At 50.9% G+C, this 19264-nt stretch overlaps 2 protein-coding genes and 1 long non-coding RNA gene across 3 annotated transcripts in view; 1 reads left to right on the forward strand and 2 right to left on the reverse strand.

Moving 5' to 3' along the window:
* Positions 1–446, reverse strand: part of LOC127480419 (protein PHTF1-like) — a 29766-nt gene extending 29320 nt beyond the window's left edge. The window contains exon 1 of the mRNA XM_051808555.1: positions 311–446. Coding sequence (XP_051664515.1) covers positions 311–431 — 121 coding nt within the window. The 5' untranslated portion in view covers positions 432–446. The remainder of the gene's footprint in view (positions 1–310) is intronic.
* Positions 447–2465: 2019 nt separating this feature from the next.
* On the reverse strand, positions 2466–18918 carry PTPN22 (protein tyrosine phosphatase non-receptor type 22). Its single transcript, XM_051808695.1, has 21 exons — positions 18776–18918; positions 15928–16036; positions 14851–14927; positions 13907–14002; positions 13445–13483; positions 12970–13041; positions 12832–12891; positions 12246–12388; positions 11359–11425; positions 10240–10317; positions 9610–9702; positions 8227–8303; positions 6618–7321; positions 5498–5611; positions 5231–5361; positions 4505–4532; positions 4060–4140; positions 3663–3766; positions 3100–3130; positions 2844–2921; positions 2466–2561 (listed from the first exon to the last, which is right to left on the reverse strand). The coding sequence occupies exons 1-21, from the start codon at positions 18860–18862 to the stop codon at positions 2497–2499; spliced, it is 2334 nt and encodes a 777-aa protein (XP_051664655.1). The 5' UTR covers positions 18863–18918; the 3' UTR covers positions 2466–2496.
* On the forward strand, positions 14826–16708 carry LOC127480501 (uncharacterized). The gene is made up of 3 exons (XR_007907930.1): positions 14826–15930; positions 16034–16144; positions 16446–16708. It is a non-coding gene; the product is annotated as an uncharacterized LOC127480501 (long non-coding RNA).
* Positions 18919–19264: the final 346 nt, after the last annotated feature.

Here is a 19264-nt window from a genome sequence, read left to right on the forward strand (position 1 = left end):
GCAGGGTCACCTGGAGCAGGCGACACAGGAACTCATCCAGGTGGGTCTGGAATGTCTCCAGAGAGGAAGACTCCACATCCTCCCTGGGCAGCTGTTCCAGTGCTCTGCCACCCTCAGTGTAATGAAGTTCTTCCTCATGTTGAGGCAGACCTCGTTGTGTTTTAATTTATGGCCATTGCTCCTCGTCCTGTCACTAAAAAGAGTGTGGCACCATCCTCTGACACCACTTATAAATATTTGTAGGGGTTGATGGGATCCCCTCTTACTGAAGAAAATAAATAATAATAAATTAAAAAATCCAGCAGACTACCAGCTCTAGCACACGTTACTGGACACACGGAGGGAAGAACGCTTCGCTCCCGCAGCCGTTGCTGTTGCACCTGCGATGAGGGCGACCTTGACGGCAGCAGCCCCGGCAGCCCCAGGACCATCCCCGCGCCCCGTCCCGCGGGGCAGCCCCGCCGTGCCCTCTACGACACCACCGGACACGGGCCACCGAGCCCGCGGGGCGCTCCCTCTGCCCTCACACCTCCACAGGTGCTCCGGGCGCTGCCCCGCGGCGCTGCCTCCCCGGGCAGGCGGCCCCGGCCCGGCCCGGCCCGGCCCGCCGCGGGGAACCCACCGCGCCCCGCCCGGCGCTCTCACCTCGCTGGCTGGGCCGCCCCGCCGCGCCGTCCGCGGGGCTGCCGCGCCTCGCCTTGTGCGCGGCGGGCTCGCCGTGGTGCCGGTGGTGGTGACGGCGCTCTGCGGGCGGCGGGAGGCTGAGCGGGGAGAACGTGAAGAGCCCCGCGGCGGGCAGGGCGGGCGGGGGCAGCGGCTCCGCCGGGCCGGGCCCGGCCAGCAGCGCCGCGCTCGGGCGGGCCCGCTTGGCGGTGGGAGGCTCTCCCGGTGCGGCCCGCCGGCGGCGGGGCCCGCGGGGCCGGGCGGGCCGGTCCGCTGAGGGCGGTGGCGGCGGCGGCTCCTCCGGGGCCCGCGGCACCGCGGCGACCTGCGCGGCCATTTCAGGGGCTCCCTCACACACATTTAAATGGCCCGAGCGCCGGGGAGCCGCCGCGCACGCGCGGCCCGCGGGGCACCCTGGGACGGGTAGTTCGTCGCCGGTAGGGGCGCGTGCGCGCGCGCGCGGGGCGGGGGTCACGTGAGCCTGGGGGGGGCGCGCGCGCGGGAAAGCGCTGAGGGAGCGCTGGAAGATGGGGGGGGCTGTGGGGGCGCGGCGGGTAATAACGTTTATTTTAACGGTGTTTCTCGCCCGTCGTAACGTTAAATCCGTTAAAACGCCGACCGCCGGGGAGGGCGGAGGAGGGAAGGCTTTGAGACCGGGGGAGAGGAGGACATCCCCGCCCGGGAATGAAACCAGTGGATCACAGAACCGCAGAATCCCGGAGTGGTTCGGGTTGGAAGGGACATTAAAGCTCATCTCGTTCCAACCCCCTGCCATGGGAAGAGACACATTCCACTAAACCAGTTTCTGCTGTTGAGGAAACCCGCGACTCGAGTGAAAAATAAGGCAGTTCTGACTATTCCTCCAGCAAAAGTAGCTTTAAATCAGCTTGAGTTTTCTACTCCAGCAGCGGTCAGCACATTCCTCTTGACCGAATTCCACATATTCCAGTTTTGTTTCTGTCTTTACAGGAAAACAATCGTACAAAGCTCTTTTCAGCATCTTTATCCCTCCCCACTGAGGATAGAAACAGCAGTGGGATCTGGTGAGGAATCTCATCTTCCCAGTTCCCGCCTGAAATTTTGTGGTGGAGACGCACAGATCCTTTTAAAAAGCATTGTTTTTTTAGAAAAACAATAATATTTTGCTTGCTGTGGTGGTGGTTTGGGATTTTTTTTTTCCAGATAGAAGGACAGCAGGGTCAATTAAACAGGTATAATTTATTCGGGATCAATCACCATCTTAGTCCTATTGACCCAAATCCAGACAAATTCTCTGAAGTGCTTAGATGGAAAAAAACAAACAAACAAACAAAAAGCTTAAATTATTTCTAAAATCTAGGATGCTAGTTACTTTTTAGTCCAAGTAATGTAAACATTTAAGTGTCTTTGATTACAGTAGACCTACAAATGTGATGTCAAAGAGATGCTGTGCCTGCACCATCCAGGGTTTTGACCCACTTCATTCTGCTCCGTTGGCCTTCCAGATCATTCCACAGTCTTCACTGGGTCCTATCTCCAGTTTAGGCTCAAATCCATCCTTTTGAAGTGATCCCATTCCAAAACACAACAAAAATATGTCCCTCCTTGGGATAAAATATCTATTCCCAGGTTTACTTTCCACCCTGTTGTAAATTAACTGAAAGCTGTTGGTCCTTTTTTCACTCTTCTTCACTTTAAATCTTCAGTTGAAGAGTGTGCAAGTAGTGCCTGATCTGCCAATACCGTGCAACAGCTTTTGATGTGTTTATTTTGTTGGAAACCTCACTGGGATGAGCATTCCAGGTGCCTCAGGAGGACTTCACAAATCTGCAACACCGAGTCTATAAAATGCATCTAAATATTCCATGTTGGGGGTGGATTTCTTGGGCCTTTAGGTTTTGAAAATCGATTTGCAAAGCCTAGGAAGAAATGACATTTTTTTTAATGCAATATATTCTGTATGTTACAGATGTTGATTATGTGATTCCTTAAGATAATAAGGTATTAGAAAATACTTAGTAATTTCAGTTCCTTTCCAAACTTTAAGATACAGTAGAAAAGCAACATCCTGTAGTTGTGAATAAAGTTGTAAGTGTGCAAAAACATTATTTGTAACATTTGTAATTTGTTAATGTTCTGCCTGGCATTTAGATTGTCAAAACACAGGTTCTTCCCACCAAAACACAAAGAGGAAAACATACCAAAGTTAAGGAAAGACCTCAGAGGGTTTGTTGGGGCAGGCTCTGATGATTTTGTCAGTGAAGATGGGCTGCAGATGCCTAGAAATAAAAAATGAGGTTGGAGCAGTTGGTCTCTGGTCCTGAAGAGCTGAACTGCTCCAAAATAGCAGATATGGAGGGACTTTCACTTTGGAAAAGTCCTTCATATTTCCATCCCACTTATTTTAATATTTGTTTAAATCCATTGGGAAGATGCACATTAGCCTTAAAGACTTACTTTTTCTCACATTTTTCAATATTTTCATGCTCTGTAAAAAAAAAATAGAAAAAGAAAAGGCTTGTTGGAAAAAAATGTTGGAGGCAGCGGATCAGGTGGTGTGACAAAGGGAATTCATGGATAAATGGACATGTATAAATACACTGATAAATATTCATGTATAAATAGTCTGCTACTGTGATAAAGGGAATTCACTGGTAAATGTACATGTATTATTCTCATAAAAAGCATTGTGTCCTGCAGCTGAGACTGAAAAGCAGACTCGTGTCAATCCCTCTGCCCCTGGCCTCTTCCTTGTCACCCCAAATGCCTCCAGTTTGTATTTTCCTTGCTGTTTTCCTCAAATGCTTTTCTGCTCAACCACAACATCCCAAAATACAAGCCCATGAGGATAATTAACAGGAGTCACAAAAAGAGGAGGCTGATGATGATTCGGCTCTTGTAGGACCCACCACTGGAACAACTTTCTCCAAGAGGAACTGGCACTCCGGGTGGCTGGAGTTCCAAGACACAGCCACTGGCACCTTCTCCATTTTCTACACCTTCTCTTTTGTTTCCTTTACCTTGCTCCTCCTGAAGCACTTCATGGCCTCTTTGGATGAGGTTTCAGAGCCCTTGTTCTCCAAACCCGCAGGACTCGAGGAATTTCTTGCAGCAGGCTGCAGACCTGGGAACATACATCATACATGTGTTTTCAGTGGTCATTCACAATTCCTCCTGCTTTTTCCTAAGTGCTTTGTTGTTGTTTTTCATTTCCTCCAATGCACCACTTTTAGAAATTTCCAGCAAGTCCCCTGGTTGTGTTTGTTTTCTTTGTATCTGCTGAACTCTCCTGCCCTGAAGGCCTGAAGCGCTACCTGGTAATGCTTTGAACAAGTGGGCCACGATCTCAGCTATCCACAGGTTTAGGTGTGAATATAAAACCTCAGTTACATCCTGAGAAAAGAGCTCAGCACTCACTTGCTGCCTCAGTGAGAACAAACGACTCCGGGGTTCTTTCAGGAAGCGGGGGAGGAGAGTCAGAGCGATCCCAGGTTGTCCCTGAGAAAGCAAAGATAAAAGAGTAGGCTACCTAGCTTGAAAAAAAAAATATATATATTTTATAACCAACGAGCATATCTCAGTTGTCTCAGAGGAAACACACAACATGCAGCAGAAGAGGAGGCTGTAAGGAACATCCTCATGTATGGGATGAGGCAGGAGCCGACTAGGAAATATAAAACTGCCAATTCCTTTGGTTGCAGAACTGTCTAGTTCTGGTTAGAAGTATTTAGTTCCAGAAGTATTTAGCAACACAAAATTTCCATCAGACTAAGCACAGATCCTGATGACATTCACTAAACAAGGCAGCTTCAGTAAAAAGCAGATCTTAATTCTAAAGATTATCGCAGCATTAAACTTATACCTTTCGGGGGGCTCCGAAGCTTCACACTCTGAAAACAAAAAAAAACAAGGCAGGTATTTAAAATTCCCACAACCAAATGTCGTCCTCTTGCACACAAGGAAGCCAGAGAAGAGGAGGAAAGGATGTGATGTGCAAACACCCTCCCACACACACCCCCACGCTCGTGTAATGGAAGACAGACTTGTGCCTTATCCTTTCACTCCACAGAGCTGTCAGTCAGCTATGGGATGATCAAGAGATGCCTACATTTTGTTCATCTCCTGCTTATTCCACAGGGCTGTATGAACTTCAGTGGACTACTAACCTCCTGGCTTCATTATCCTCCTCTAAATGAGGGACAATATATTTATTACCTTGTATGGGACTTAGGGCCCACAAAAATAATGTTTGGAGTAAAGTAGATGTTGATGAGGAGGAGCCTGGCTGAGGCCATATCTTCCTTCCAGTCCTGAGCCCTGAAATCCCTGGAAGTGTCCAAGGCCAGGTTGGACGGGGCCTGGAGCAACCTGGTGTAGTGGAATGTGTCCTTGCCCATGGCAGGGGGTGGGATGAGATGGGCTTTAAGACCTCTTCCCACCCAAACCATTCTGGGATTGTGTGATTCTATGAAATAATTTATGGAAAGTACAAAGTGCCAAAACTAGGGTCTTCCTCACAGAAGGAAACATGATAAGGAAAATAGCAGAGGGATAGTGCTGGAGAAGAGATAAAAAGCCACTTACTTACCTTACATGGTCTCAGCCTCACAGAGTCATGAAGGCCCTCTGAGTGAGTCTCACCACTCCACTCCCAAGAGGTCCCGATATTTGGATTTCTGTCTGGAAGCTGAAAATCAGAAGTGGCCAGAGGAAATTGTCCTGGAAGCAATTGAACACAGGAGAGGTCATTTCTCTCCCCAGGCAGCTGGAGCGCAGCCACTGCCGGACGCTACGGAACAACAGACGCTGGCTGGTCCCTCAGTGCTCCACATTTAACATTGCTGGATGCACTTACCCGGGTCACTGGCCACAATAAAGGACTCGGGGGTGCGCTGGGGCAGGGGTGGGGGATCATCGTCGTCATCTGGCTGTGGCAGGGCGGGGAATTGGAAAGACACGGACAGGTTACCTGCATGGAGAGACATGGACAGGTTACCTGCATGGCATGACACTGCTCCTGCCCTGCCACGCTCCAGAGGTGATGGTTAAACACCTCTAAACTGGGGTTAAAAATGCAGAGAATCTCAGCACCAGTTGACCAGCCACGTGGCCCTCAGGGACAGACCTCCAGCAGAGCTGGCAGCAGAATTCCCACTGGGCTGGGGAAGATGATGAGCAGCTGGTGGAACTGCTGCTGCTCGGCTTGTGCTGCAACTCCCAGAACTTCCCAGGAGCACCTGGATAACGAGCATGTTTTTGTGACCTTGAATGCTGAAGGGCCTGAGCAGCACAAAGCAGAGCAAATGCCAAAGCTGCAGGCAAAAGGAGGTGTCTGAGTGGGCCAAGGGATAATTCTGCCTTTCTCACATGAAGAATGATGGTCCTAAGGCCACAGGATCTGGGCAAAACACTTATGTTGAATCATAAAATCATAGAATGGTTTGGGTTGGAAGGGACCTTAAAAACCATCTAGTTCCAACTCCCTGCCATGGGTGGGGGTGTCACCCACTAGATCAGGTTGCTCAGGACTCTGATTCCTGGTTCTCTCAGTCTCACTAAGATTTCAGTGTCCCCCTGCAAGACATTTTGCAGAAAGCAGTGGGTTTTGACCTGGAAACTGCATCCTCAGAGAAAACCACGTCTGGGAGCTCTCTGAATGCTTTTTTGTTGTAAGAATTGGTCAGCACCAGCCCCCGCCTCCCCGTGAGAGCTGTTCCAAGGTTTGCATTACACAGCTGCTCTCAACCACTGTGTACTAATGCAAACCCCAAAATCACGCTCTTCCAAAAAACGTTGTTTATGGGAAAAAATTAAGGCAGGATGAAAAGAGTGTGAGGATGAAACTGGTTGTTCCCTCAGCTCCCATAGGAGCACAGTCCTGAGGAGCAGCCTGGACATCAAAAAACCACACCATCTGCTCCCTCCAGCAATCCAGAGTGATCCAGCCCCATATATCCCAGCTCTGCAGCACTTACTTGCTGGGGACATCCTCTCCTCGTCCAGGGGAGCGTGGTGGGACAGTGGGGAGCTGGCTATGGAGGGCTGCAGGGGGGCACTGGCAGCACAAGAAGGAAGAAGCTCGTCCTGCCCCTCCACAAAGCACTCGGAAAACACTGGGGACACAGGGTCGTCTGGAGAGAGTGACGAGAAGTAGGGATCTTCTGCTGAGCAGAGATAAGGGTAAGGGCATTGCCCATGGTTCCTGTGGCTTGGGGGGCCATCTGCTTCTCGTCTGGAGGGGTTCAGGTCCACAGGGGAAAATCCATCCTGGAAGCTTGAGTGACCAGCATTCAGCCACTGTGAACTCCAAGCAGGCTTGGCGCCCCTTCCATCCCATTCCCAGTCTTCTCCCTGCTGCCCCAGCACTAAAGGGGTCGATGCAGTCCATGTCAGAGGTGCTCTGCCACCAGGCCCCCTCCCTCCTGCTCCCTTGGGGTCCAGGTCCAGCTCCCAGCTGCGGCGTTTCCGAGGGGCGTCCCCAGCCCCCCCTCGCTCGGCAGGAGCTGCCTTCCTGCAGCTGATGAAGTTCAGAGCACCAAAGGAGAAGGCCTGTCTGATGGGGGGAACTCCACAGCCAGAGCTGCCCTGTGCTCCTGGGGCACACGGAGATGGCAGGGACGCTTTGCTTTGTGCCACTGGAGGAAGATGTTGGTGCACGTCACGCTCCTCTCGCTCTGAGCTGCAACAAAGCACCGTGACGTGGAGTCAAAGCCATGGAGTGCTCAGAAAACCCTGTTAACCTACTAACAAAGCCCACCCCATTGCTCCCAGGAGCAATTCCCTCAGGAATTCCCTCAGCTCAGTCTGCAGCCAGGAGTGCAGGGAAGGACTGTGCCCCACTTGAACATGGTTGAATGGTGAACAGAGGAGGCCCCTTTACTCCAGTAAACTGTGCCAAAAAGCAAAATTATTTACAGAGAGCAGACACTGCAACCCAAAGCTTGCCCACAGAGATCCCACCACCCATGGAAGCTGCCTGTGTTGGGAAGCTGGACTCCTCAGGACTGCTATTCCTGCAGCAAGAGGCACTAGAGTAGCACATGCAGAGGGAAGGTGGGACCAGCCTGGGGGCACCCTGTGGGGTGCACACTGCCAGGCAGAGGGTTGGGATGACCCAGCTCTGGGGTGTTTCCAAGTGCATGAGCCATTTTTAAACTGTTTTCAATTCATATGTGAAACATCACATAAGCACAAAGTGAAGCAGGTCCCAGGGCAGAACAGGGGGACAGGTGATGGCAAAGAGGGTGAGACAGCCTCAGAGCCACATCAGGGAGAAGAGCAGGAATCAGGAGGAAATTAGGGAAAATTTCTTCACTGAGAGGGTGATCAGGCATTTGAATATGCTGCCCAGGGAAGTGGTAGAATCACTGTCCCTGGAAGTGTTTCAAAACCATGTAAATGTGACACCTGGGGACGTGGTTTAGTGTTGGATCTGGCAGTGCTGCATTAAGGGTTGGACTCAATGGTCTTAGAGGTCTTTTCCAACCTTAGCAATTCCATGATTCTATGAATTGTGGTAGGAACAAACATGAGAGTCCAAGTGGGACAAATACCAACCCAGGGACGGTGGTGCTGTGGCCTTACCAGGTGAGTAAACTCAGACCATAAATGTCTTCCACTGGAGTCAGGACTGGCTTGGCTGCAGGAGGCCCTGCTCGTACCTAGGGAAAGGAAAGTTTGGGAAACAAGAGTGAGGAGGGAGAATGCAAAGAACACCAACATGGTGCTTCAGGAGCTGGAATTTGCGCCAACTACTTTTAATTATTAATACAGTTGGGCAATGACAAGCACCAACTTGAAAACATCCAAGTTGGAGCTGAAAACTGCGGACAGAATCTCCTGAAGAGCAGTTTGGAATGAGGGTACAGCAAGCCCTACAACCATCCAGCTGTGCCCAGCAGCCTGTGCAGAGTTCTCTGCCTTCAGGAGCCCTGTGGGCGTGTGGCCAGGCAAGTTGGGTGCTGGTTTCACCTGTGACACCAGCTCATGGCCATCCCCAGTACCCTCAGAGGACGGGGAGGTCTGAGGGGCTGAGAGGTTTGGGCAGGAGGTGCAAAACCAAATCCAGACTTGAAACATTCTCTGCATTTAATGTCAACCCAGTCCTGCATCTCTTCTGCTCACAGCCTGTCCATAACACACACAAAGAAAGGGGGTTTCCAGCTCTTTTCTCACTCAGCTCTGGCTTGGGACATCCTGCAAATCCTATGTCAAGATTGAGGCAGAAATCCCGTCATAGGATCCTCTTCCCAATTCTTTAGAAAAAAGGCTCTGAGCAAATGAGCTCAGAGAATGTCAATGCATTTACTTCATCTGCATTCAAACAGCTACACAGGAACAGTGAGGCTCATACCAGCAGCCACAGAGCAGCAAGAGCAAAGAAAAGCTTAGCCAGGGATGTTTTGGATGTTCCTGTTTATATGCTTACCAAGACCACATTATTTCTCCTTGAAGGTGCAGTGGATTTGAAAGACTTTGCCATGTTTTTTCACCAAATATTTTACCCTCCTCTCTCCCACAGATGGGCTGTAGTGCTGATTGCCTCACTAGCACACCAGCAGGTAACACTTTCAGCCACACCACCTTGTGTTCCCAAGCTTCCCAACCTGGACCTTCCCAACCTGGACTAAAGTCACACTGCTGCTCAGAAACACTTCCTGAAGACAAGTTCCACTGGCACATCCCCATGGAAATCAGCCACTACTGTAGTAAGCTGGTGCTTTTCTATTCACTCGTGGCATTAAGCAATTATGTAAGTGTATAGAAAACATAAAATGGTTTGAGGACCAAAGAAAAATTTAGGTGTTGGTTGTGATAAGCATTGCACGTTCAGAGCTGGATTCTCATGGGTCAGCTTCAAAAGAGAATCAATTTGGGCATCAAGGGGAGCAGAAAACATGGGGATTGATCCCAGGCCTGCAGCAGGAATCGAGATTAGAGGCAGGGTGTTTGTTCTGGGACTTTTACCTGGGAATCAGCAGAATCTTTCTGGGCATCGAGTGCTTTAATCCTCCTTCTGAAGAGCTCAATCACCACATCATAAACCAACTCATACTGCTCCTGCAATCCAGACAAATAAACAAATTGCAGACAAATAAGCATGAGTGCCAGTACCTGAGGTCCCTGTAAATGGTCACCTCTGCCCAAATGAAGCATCACCCCTGAGAGAAGCTGCCACTTTCCTGTCTGTTGGCAGGGTGTGAATTCTCAGAAGAGGCAGAAGCCACAACTATCACAGGGCTCAGACTGAAGCATTTGGGGGGTTTTTGGGTGCACAAACAATGCTGCTCTGCACCAAGCTTCCTCTTCAGGCTGCCTCAGCAGAGAAAAGTTCCCACTTTATTTCCTGGACAGTGCCTTGTTTCACAGTGTAAGCCTTCAATAAGTCACTCTGCAAGCACTGTCCCAGCTGCCCACGAGGAAATGGTCAGCTACCAAATTAATTTCTGCAAAATCACCCTTCTGTTCAGAAAAGGGACTTTGCAGAACATCTTCACGCCCCAGCTCCCACCAGCACAACCACTCCAGGTTTCCATGCTGTGAACCCTCCTGGGGAAAAGGTGAGGTCCTGGGATGGGGGAGATTTCCCAACCATACCTTGGTCTGCACGAGGCAGGGCCTCTGCGTGCGCATCTCCTGGATCAGGCTGAACACACTGAAGTTCACTGGAACAATCTTGCGAGAAGGGTAGAAGATGAAGTGGTTTTAAATTAAAAGAGGAGAAATTTGGATTAAATTTTGGGAAGGAATTCTTTCCTGTGAGGGTGAGGAGGCCCTGGCACAGGTTGCCCAGAGAAGCTGTGGCTGCCCCGCTCCTGGAAGTGTCCAAGGCTTGGTTGGACGGGCCTTGGAGCAACTTGAGCTAGTGGAAGGTGTCCCTGCCTATGACAGGGGTGGGATGAGATGGGCTTTAAGGTCTCTTCCCACCCAAGTCTTTCCATGATTTCTATGATTTCTCTGACAGAATTACAGACAGGTCTAATTCTAAGCAGATTCCAAGCCATGACGCACTTTAGAGCAGTGTCTGAAATCCAGGCCTCCTATTGCAAGAATTTTTAATAAAAGGTCTGCTTAAAGAGCTATTTTTTATTACAAACCTTCTCCCTCCTGTCTCACACTCCACAGAAAATACCCTTTTACAACAGCCCTGGTAATATCTGTGGAAAGCACGAAGGACACGAAACCCAGATGGGTGGGTTTGGTTTAGGGAACTGGGGAACAGAACACAGCAGCCCCTACTCTGAGTCCCAGCAACCTGCCCTGGGGCCAGGGATTATTGCCCCCACATCAAAATTGGAGAGTCAGAGTGAAACAAAGTGTTAGTCTGGAAACACTGGGTATCTGATGTGTAAGTGCAGAGAGACAAATATAGACACTAAAGTTGAATTGAAGAGTGAAGGTCAGAGCAGAGCCAAGTGCTGTGAGGTCAAGGTCTGGCCAGAGGGAGCAATGGAGGGGGGATTCTGCCCCACTGGTGTGATGCTGTCCCATTGGGATGGGGCAGGAGCAGTGGAAGAGCCTGAAGAGGAGAAGCAGCACAGGCTGGGAACGGAGCATCAGTTTGGCCACCACTGCTCTCCACTCAGGCTGCAGGGAGCTTGTGTTCATGGCTGTCACCTGAAATGTGCAGTCAGAGGGGGGGGGAAGGGACAGAGAGGTGAGGGAGAGCCAGGGGGGTGCAGGTGCCATCCGAAGGTGCCGAGGGCTGGCACTCACCCCGTCCTGCAGCAGCTTCTGCGTGTAGTCGATGGCACAGATGACGCCCGTCCTGCCACAGCCAGCACTGCAACGACAGCCACAGCGTCACGGGGGGCACCCTGTGCTTGCTGACAAGGACATTTGGAGAAGACCCACATCCACCTGTGACCCTCCTGTCCCACACAGCAGAAGGTGCAGACCTGCACGACGGCCCTGCTGAGCTTCACCCCATGTAGGGCTCCACCTGCCCCCGGCTTTGCTGCGGGCTGGGAGGCACAGCTTGTCCCCTGAAAACAGTTCTCGGTCCCCCTGTGGTGATCAGCCACACATGGACATGCCCAGAGCTGGTGATCTCTTAACTAGACCTTCTCCCTCTCCACAACCACAAGGAGGTTGTAGCCAGGTGGGGGTCAGCCTCTTCTCCAAGTAACAAGCGACAGGACAAGAGGAAACAGCCTCAGGTTGTGCCAGGGGAGGTTTAGATTGGATATTAGGAAAACTTTCTTCACCAAGAGGGTTCCCCAGCCCTGGCACAGCTTCCCAGGGCAGTGGTGAAGTCACATCCTTGGAGGAATGTAAAAGACATGTAGATGTGGGGATGTGGTTTAGTGGTGGCCTTGGCAGTGTTGGGTTAATGGTTGGGCTTGATCATTTTAAAGGTCTTTTCCAAGCTAAACAATGCCATGACTCTATGATTCTATTGCTGACCTGCTGCTACCTGTCTCCTTCCCTGTCACCTGGCCATGCCAGCTGTCCTCAGAGGACCCCTTTGCCTTAGGGCTTCCCCCAAGAGGAGATTGGCTGAGGGCTTGGCCAGCTGCCATCACCTGTGGCCACTTGAGAAGCAGGAGCATGGGGGTCCAGGGGGCCAGTAGCCCTCCCCCAGTGGTAGCCACCTCACCCACCTGCAGTGGATGCAGACAGGGACACTGTCATCCGGCTGGTAGCAGCGAATCTCCCTGATGAGCTCCAGGATGGGGTCAATGGAGGAGGGGACGTGGTGGTCTGGCCAGTTTTTGTAGTGGAACTGGTGGGTGGTGCGGGTCACCTGCAAGAGCAGAGAGCTGGCAGGGGCTGGGCCGGCCCGTGCCACCGAGGGGACGCTGCCACAGCTCCTGCAGGCACAGACAGGGGTGCTGGCATGGCAAGGGGAAGCTGGATTGCTGCAGACATTTCCAGGTCCTGCCTGCACCAGCAGGCAAAGGGCAGAGGAGCAGTTTTTGCCACTGGTTTTGCTGAAGAAGCCATTTTATGACATTCTTGACTTTACCTGTTGGCTTCACTTATTGCCACAACCGACAAACAGCTTCAGAAGCTGGTGTTTGAGGTAACTAATTTTTTGCTTTCTTTGTTCCCTCAGCTACTGTCAAATCTAAATCAGCAGCCTGACCAGCATGAAATTTTCTGCACGAAATGTACCATATCTGAATATATTATTTATATAATAAAGCCATCCAAGATGCACTTCCTGCCTTGACCTTTCCTACTTACCCCGTTGAAGGTCACCTTCAAAGCCCTGATCACATACTCATTCCTCTTCTCCTCGGCTTCCTGCAGAAGGAGAAGTCAGAGTCACATTTCCAGTGCAGGTGCTGGGGCAGGACATGGTGCTGTGGGGGCTTCACTCACACAGGTGATGGAGAAGGGGCCACAGTGCAGGGGAGAGCCCTCCACCTCCGCCCAGTACCGCTCACACTTCTTCTGTTGGGAGAAGCAGGATGTGTTTGGTTATTCCCCGCTGGCCCAGCCATGCTCCTGTCTCAGTTTTCAGGAGAAAATTCATGTTACTTGGCAGCTCCAGCCTCCCCTTCCCTGGAGGCACCACTCTCCTTTCCAGAGAGGCTCTTTATGCTACTGGAAACAGCTTAAGAATTTCACAGTCACAGAAGGGTTTGGGTTGGAAGGCACTTTAAAGGTCATCTCGTTCCATCCCCCCTGCCAAGGGCAGGGACACCTCCCACTAGACCATTTGCAGCTGGAGACTCAGAAAACAGCTCATGTCAAACAGAAACTCGCTGTCACTAATGAGATTTAACAAAAAGCTGCTCCTCTCACCCTGCCCTGGCACTGTCACAGCAGAGGCCACCTCTGACACACCACTCACCTTCCCCATTTCAAACTCCATACAAGCCATGACCACGACCTGCAGAAAGAAGGTTCATTTGGAGAAGTCTGAACACAAGTTCCTTATCCAGGCAGTGAAATCAAACTCATCCCTTGCAGGTCTTTATCAGCAATGAGGAGGTTCTGTGGGCTGCTTTCCCCTCAGCCACAACTGCAAAACAGGGACCATCACTCACAGCCCCAGGTATAAGAACCTTCCCACCCAGAGCCCAAAGGCAGAGACAGCCACCAGCAGATTCCTGGCACAGGAGGCTGATGGGAGGGATTTGGGGCACACACAACACCTGGAGTAAAACCCTTTTGCTCCCTCTGACCCACAAAGGACTTCTGCCTGTATGGACGTTTCTTAAAAGAAAAAACAAAACAACCAATCCAAACCAAACCAAACCAAAAAAAAAATCCTCCCAAACATATAAATTTTAAATATAAATCTGCACCTTACCAGGACTTCATACTCCCAAATCATCCTCCAAAAGTCAATGACAGTAGTGGGGAGAGGACCCTGGGTTGCAATGTATGCTCTTGGCCCATAGACACCCTAGAACATTCAAACCAGACATGGAGACATCTGTGCATAGTTCACCAGCAGAAACAAAGTCATTCCTCCCTCTGAATCTGACCTTATTCAATGAGCCTGTTAAGGATTCAGAAGGACTTTCATACAGTTGAATTTTAGGCACCTACATTAAATCAAACAATGGTGTGCAAACCTCCCAAAGGGAGGGCCAGACCAGGGAGCTGGGTTGGGGCTGCTCCCAGAGACCACCACCAGCTCTTGCAGTGCATCTGGGAGCTTGGAGGTGAGAATGAAGGAAGTCTATCTATCTACCTATCTATCCATCTATCTGTCTGTCTGTCTGTCTATCTATCTATCCATATCAATCCATCTGTCCATCTATCTTTCAATCAGAGGAGGGTCCCAAGAGCATTGGAGAGTCCCAAAACTCGTGGAGCTCCTGCTGGAGAGCCAACCCACGCTGACCTGCCCCGTTGCTGGTCCCTGCAGTGGGTCCCAGCCGTGCTGCAGTGCAAGGCTTCCTGCCTCTGCTCTGCTTTCAGCCAAGGTGACTCTGGCCACAGGCAGTTTTGCACCACTGTCACCCACCCCAGGCAGCCACGCCGACGAGGAAGTCGGGGCTGTGAACCACAAACTGTTCCACCAGTGCAGGCACACGTCCCTTGCCCTGTGGCCTGGTGGCTCTGTGCTGCACGGGGTGTTTTTTGGAGGGCTCCCTGGTTGTACACAGCTGTCCTTGAGCACAGCCCAGAAACTCCTGCAGAGTCCTTTCATTGAGCAGAGCCCCCAACCTGCTCCTCCTGGCACAACTCAGCGAGGTGACCCCACGAACACCTTTGCAGGGCAAAACCCCACGGAAGAGGCAATACCTTGATGAAGTTGGCATTGATGTAATGGGAATCTGTGTCAGATGTAATCAGGGACAACTCCACTCTGCTGTGGTCAACTGCAGGCACAAAAGCAGAAGCAGCAGCAGTCAGTGTCTGTGTGTCAGGGCTGCTGAGCTCCTCGGGGTGCAGCACAAGGTGCTTTGGAGGAGCACTGACACCAGAGAGCTCATCCCAGAACAGGTGAGTGGCTGTGCAAGCAGCTGGTGTTCCCTCCCACACCTCCCCACAGCCCTGCCCAGAGCTGCCTACACACACAAGGGATGGACAAGCTCCTTTTGGGGTGGGGGTGAAGGCTTAGGGGAGAGCTGCTGGTGCTGCCACTACCCCAGTGCAACGCTGACCCCTCTGACTGTGCAGCAAGCCAAGCCTAAAATCACCCAGCACTGCATCTGACAGGCTCAAACCAGGTCTGTGGGGTTAGATACAATGGTTCAAAGGTTGGACTTGATGATCTTGGAGGTCTTTTCCAACCTTAATTATTCTCTGATTTATGTTTTTCCAAGATAGGATGGATGAAAGGGGCAGTCTGCTCTGATCCTGGGACAGCATGTCCTTTGGAGACCAGCACATGAAGCCAGGACAAACCACAGCAGGTTTTGCCTGTACATCATGGAGACATCTTTGTCCAAAGCCATTTTCTAGAAAGCCTTGGAAAACCAGTGCTTGCAATGGCACCCAGAAAGCTTGCAAGGATGATCATTGAGGGATGTATTTCCTAGAGAACAGCAGTTCTTCTGTCTCTAAAAATATCACAGAATCATAGAACATCCTGAGCTGGAAGAGACCCCCAAGGATCATCAAGTCCAACTCCTGGCCCTGCACAGGAAAACCCCAAAATCACACTGTGTGCCTGAGACCATCAACATGTGCCAAAGTCTTCCAGAGCGTGGACTGCAGCAGCCAAAGCCTTAAATCTGAACAGCAGGATTCAAGGCCAAGAGCCAGCAGTGAGATGCTCCCATACAACAACTGTGCAGGAGAGTACTGGAGGATGAGAACACACTGGAGCTGGAAAAACAAAAGGCTGAATAGAAACATGTGCCATTTCCAACCTACAGGGTAAGATGTCCTTGTATCTGTTCTTCTTGACATTCTCTGGTTGCTCAGCCGCTGCTGTAGGGTAGATTTTATCCAGCTTGTACTTTGTTGTCTGCCTTTTCAGCTTCTGTGATAAAAGAATGGAACAAATTACAGCAGAGGTGTTACATCCAGCACAGTACCGGAGAGCACGTGTGAAGGTCTCCAGGGGTCAGGTTTGCTGCCACAAAGCAAGGTCAGTACCATTAATTCTTTCCTGAGTGGCTTTTCTCGAGATACTCAGAGCAAGAATAGACACAGAACCACCTGAGAGCCCCAGCACAGGCTTCTGAAGAATGGAAAGTGTGTGCTGAGGCAGTGCCCACACGTCGGCTCCTGAAGTGACACAAAGCATCACCCTCACAAGTGAGACACGGGGGAATTACTCTCAGTACAGTTGGCACCCAGATAAAAGGAGTGACACTGTTAAACTACCTTGAACAAATGATATCAGAAAAGACAGATAAATTGATTGATTCTTCTCACTTTTGGTAAAGATGCCCCCATCCATGACTGCAAACACAAAGGGAGCACGAGCAACCAGAACAGAGCAGCAACATGGACTGATGAAAGAGAGGGGAGAAGGAGTCCTGGGACAGACCCTTAGGGCTGCAAATCTCTCATCTCTCTCATTTCCAGGATAAAGCACTCAGAGAGTTGAAGCATCTGTCTCCTAAGAAATGATGAAATTTTATTTCACTGCCATCAGCTTCTAAATAACACACACTATTTGTTACCATCAACTTCAGAAGCACCATCCTTGCTGTATTTTTTCTTTTATATTTTTTTGTTGCTGGTTTTTAACATTAAACTGCAGTTTTAGAACACTCAATTCAGCCACAAGACCCCAGGAGTTACATCTCACAGACCTGATGGAATGTGGGAGGGAGAAGGTACAGGAGGCCCAGGACGTGTCCAGCCTCTATTAATTAAGAACATGGGGTTCCCAGAGCTGAGGCTCTGAATCATCCTACTTTTCTGTCCCTGAATAATCTGACATAAAACCACTTGGGAAATGCCTATAATATGGGACAGCAAGTGAGAATCACAGAATCATGGAGTCACAGAATGTCCCCACTTGGAAGGGACCCACAGGGATCATCAAGTCCAACTCCTGGCCTTGCACAGGACATCCCAAAATCCCACCCTGTGCCTGAGAGTGCTGTCCAAACGTTCCTTGAGTTCTGCCAGCCTTGGGGCTGTGACCACTGCCCTGGGGAAACTGTGTAGAGCAGTAAGGATCAAACTCCATCTGTGGGACTGCACAGGCAGGAAAAGGGGACTCAAACAGCCCCCCTGTAATTTACAGTAACACCACCACAATTTGCATGTACAAATGCTTGGTCACACAAGGAGAGGGCAGGAATTAGGATGGAGAAATGGCACTGAACATTTCTATCTAGTTTGGAAACACAAGCCAGCACAATCGCCTGGAAAGGCCCCGGCCTTGCAAAAGTCGGGTCACGCTGGGAAGATCTTATCCCATACAAGAGGAAATGCAGCCTTGACCACTTCTACCTGCCATTTTGGTCAGAAACGAATACATTTGGCTGCTGGAAGCAGTTTGTGCACCAGGGCTCAGAGCTTGCTGCCTCACACACAAAGCACAGCCTGTCAGCGAGAGGGGAAATTCAGCAGCCTGTGACAGCGCTTTGTTCCATGGAACAACAGACTGTCACTGCAGGCTCAGATTAATCACTTCCCTCTACCCCAGACACCTGGAAACCAAGCACTCAGCTTTTCCCAAGTGTTTGAAGTGCCAGATTTGGCTGGTACAACAAAGCAGGGCTGGATCTCGTGGGGACCCATTAGTAACCCCTGTGCCCAGAGCCCACTGCCACGGCCAGGGCTTAGTCTGGTGTTTGACACGTCTCAGATCTCACAGAGGTACCAGGTTTACCCTTCCTGATGTCTGTTAAAGCTGGGCAATGTTGTTGCCTCTCAGAGCAGCCCAGACAGCCTGACAGAGCCAGAGCTGACACACCAGGAGCCATCACCAGCCACCAGGTTTAGCTCTGAGATGGTGCATTGCCATCTGAGCCTCACCCCTGCCACCTCAACCAATAAAAACATGTCAGAGAGCTCACAAATTCAGGGCACTACACAGATCTGAACTAGCTGGACACTGCAGAATGCAGGGGATGGTGGAAGCCATCAGTATTTTTTGCAGATTTTGCTTTGAGGAAACAAGAAATAGTTTCCTGGAGGGGCCAGGAGCACTGCTGGTCATACAGCACAGAGATCCCAGATCACAAAATGGTTTGGGTTGGAAGGGACCTTAAGGATCATCTTGTTCTACCCCCCTGCCATGGGCAGGGACACCTCCCACTCTCCCAGGTTGCTCCAAGCCCTGTCCAACCTGGCCTTGGACAATTCCAGGGACTGGACACCCACAGCTGCTCTGGGCAACCTGTGCTCTATCATAAAAAAGTAAAAGCTAATTCAAGGAGCTTTGGAGATCCCTGGCAGGAACACACGTGTCACAGGTATAACAGATGGCAATGGGGAGAAGGGGCAGAGGGTCCATATTCCTCCCTGTACCCCCATTCTGTTACCAGGCAAAGTGAAACTGTGTCTTGACAAGTGCATTCACAAAGCAGAAAACAGGAAGCACTCGGGTAATTAGCTAAAAAGCAAAGAGTTTGAATGCAAACTATTAAATTCCTCTTCTGTCTTTACATTCCTTTTAGCCCAGTTAACTCCTGGGTGACTTTCTGTTATAAAACCCCTAGACAACCCTAGTGTCACACGCAGATCTTGTCCCCGTGGCTGAGTGGTTCCCTTCGAAACGAGCAGAAACACCGAGCGGAGCCTGGAGGGAACTTACCAAAAACTCCTCTGCAAACTCCCCTCGGTTGAGCTTCTTGCCTTGGGCCCTTTCCAGGTTCTGCAGCAGGATCTCCCTTTGGTCCATGGTGCCGGGGACGGAGCGTGCCTGGCCTGGCCCTGCTGGGAAGGGACATGTCAAGTGCGTGCGCAGTGGAAGGCGCCGGCCGGGAGCGGAGCACGGGCTGTGGTTACTGACTTCATCAGCAGCCCCAGAGGAAATTAGTACGTAGCAGACACTGTGGGCAAATAACACAACAAACCACCCAGCACGGGGCCCTGGTGCCCTCTTTTAAAACCACACACCCTTGATGTGGGGTCTCGCAGCAGGGGGGGCACGGAGAGCGGGGCACGAGTGCCCCGGGTGTGCACTGTGCCACAGAGGTGGTCACACCTTGGAGACCACCCCGAGCACCCCATCATCCCAATTCCTTGAGCACCATGGCCAGCCATCACTGCCAGGGGGCCAGGGTGAGCACTGGGGGGTTGC

The sequence above is a fragment of the Manacus candei genome, unplaced genomic scaffold, assembly GCF_025592945.1.
Source record: "Manacus candei isolate 608988 ecotype Guabito, Panama unplaced genomic scaffold, ASM2559294v1 h1tg000073l, whole genome shotgun sequence".
Lineage (NCBI taxonomy): Eukaryota > Metazoa > Chordata > Aves > Passeriformes > Pipridae > Manacus > Manacus candei.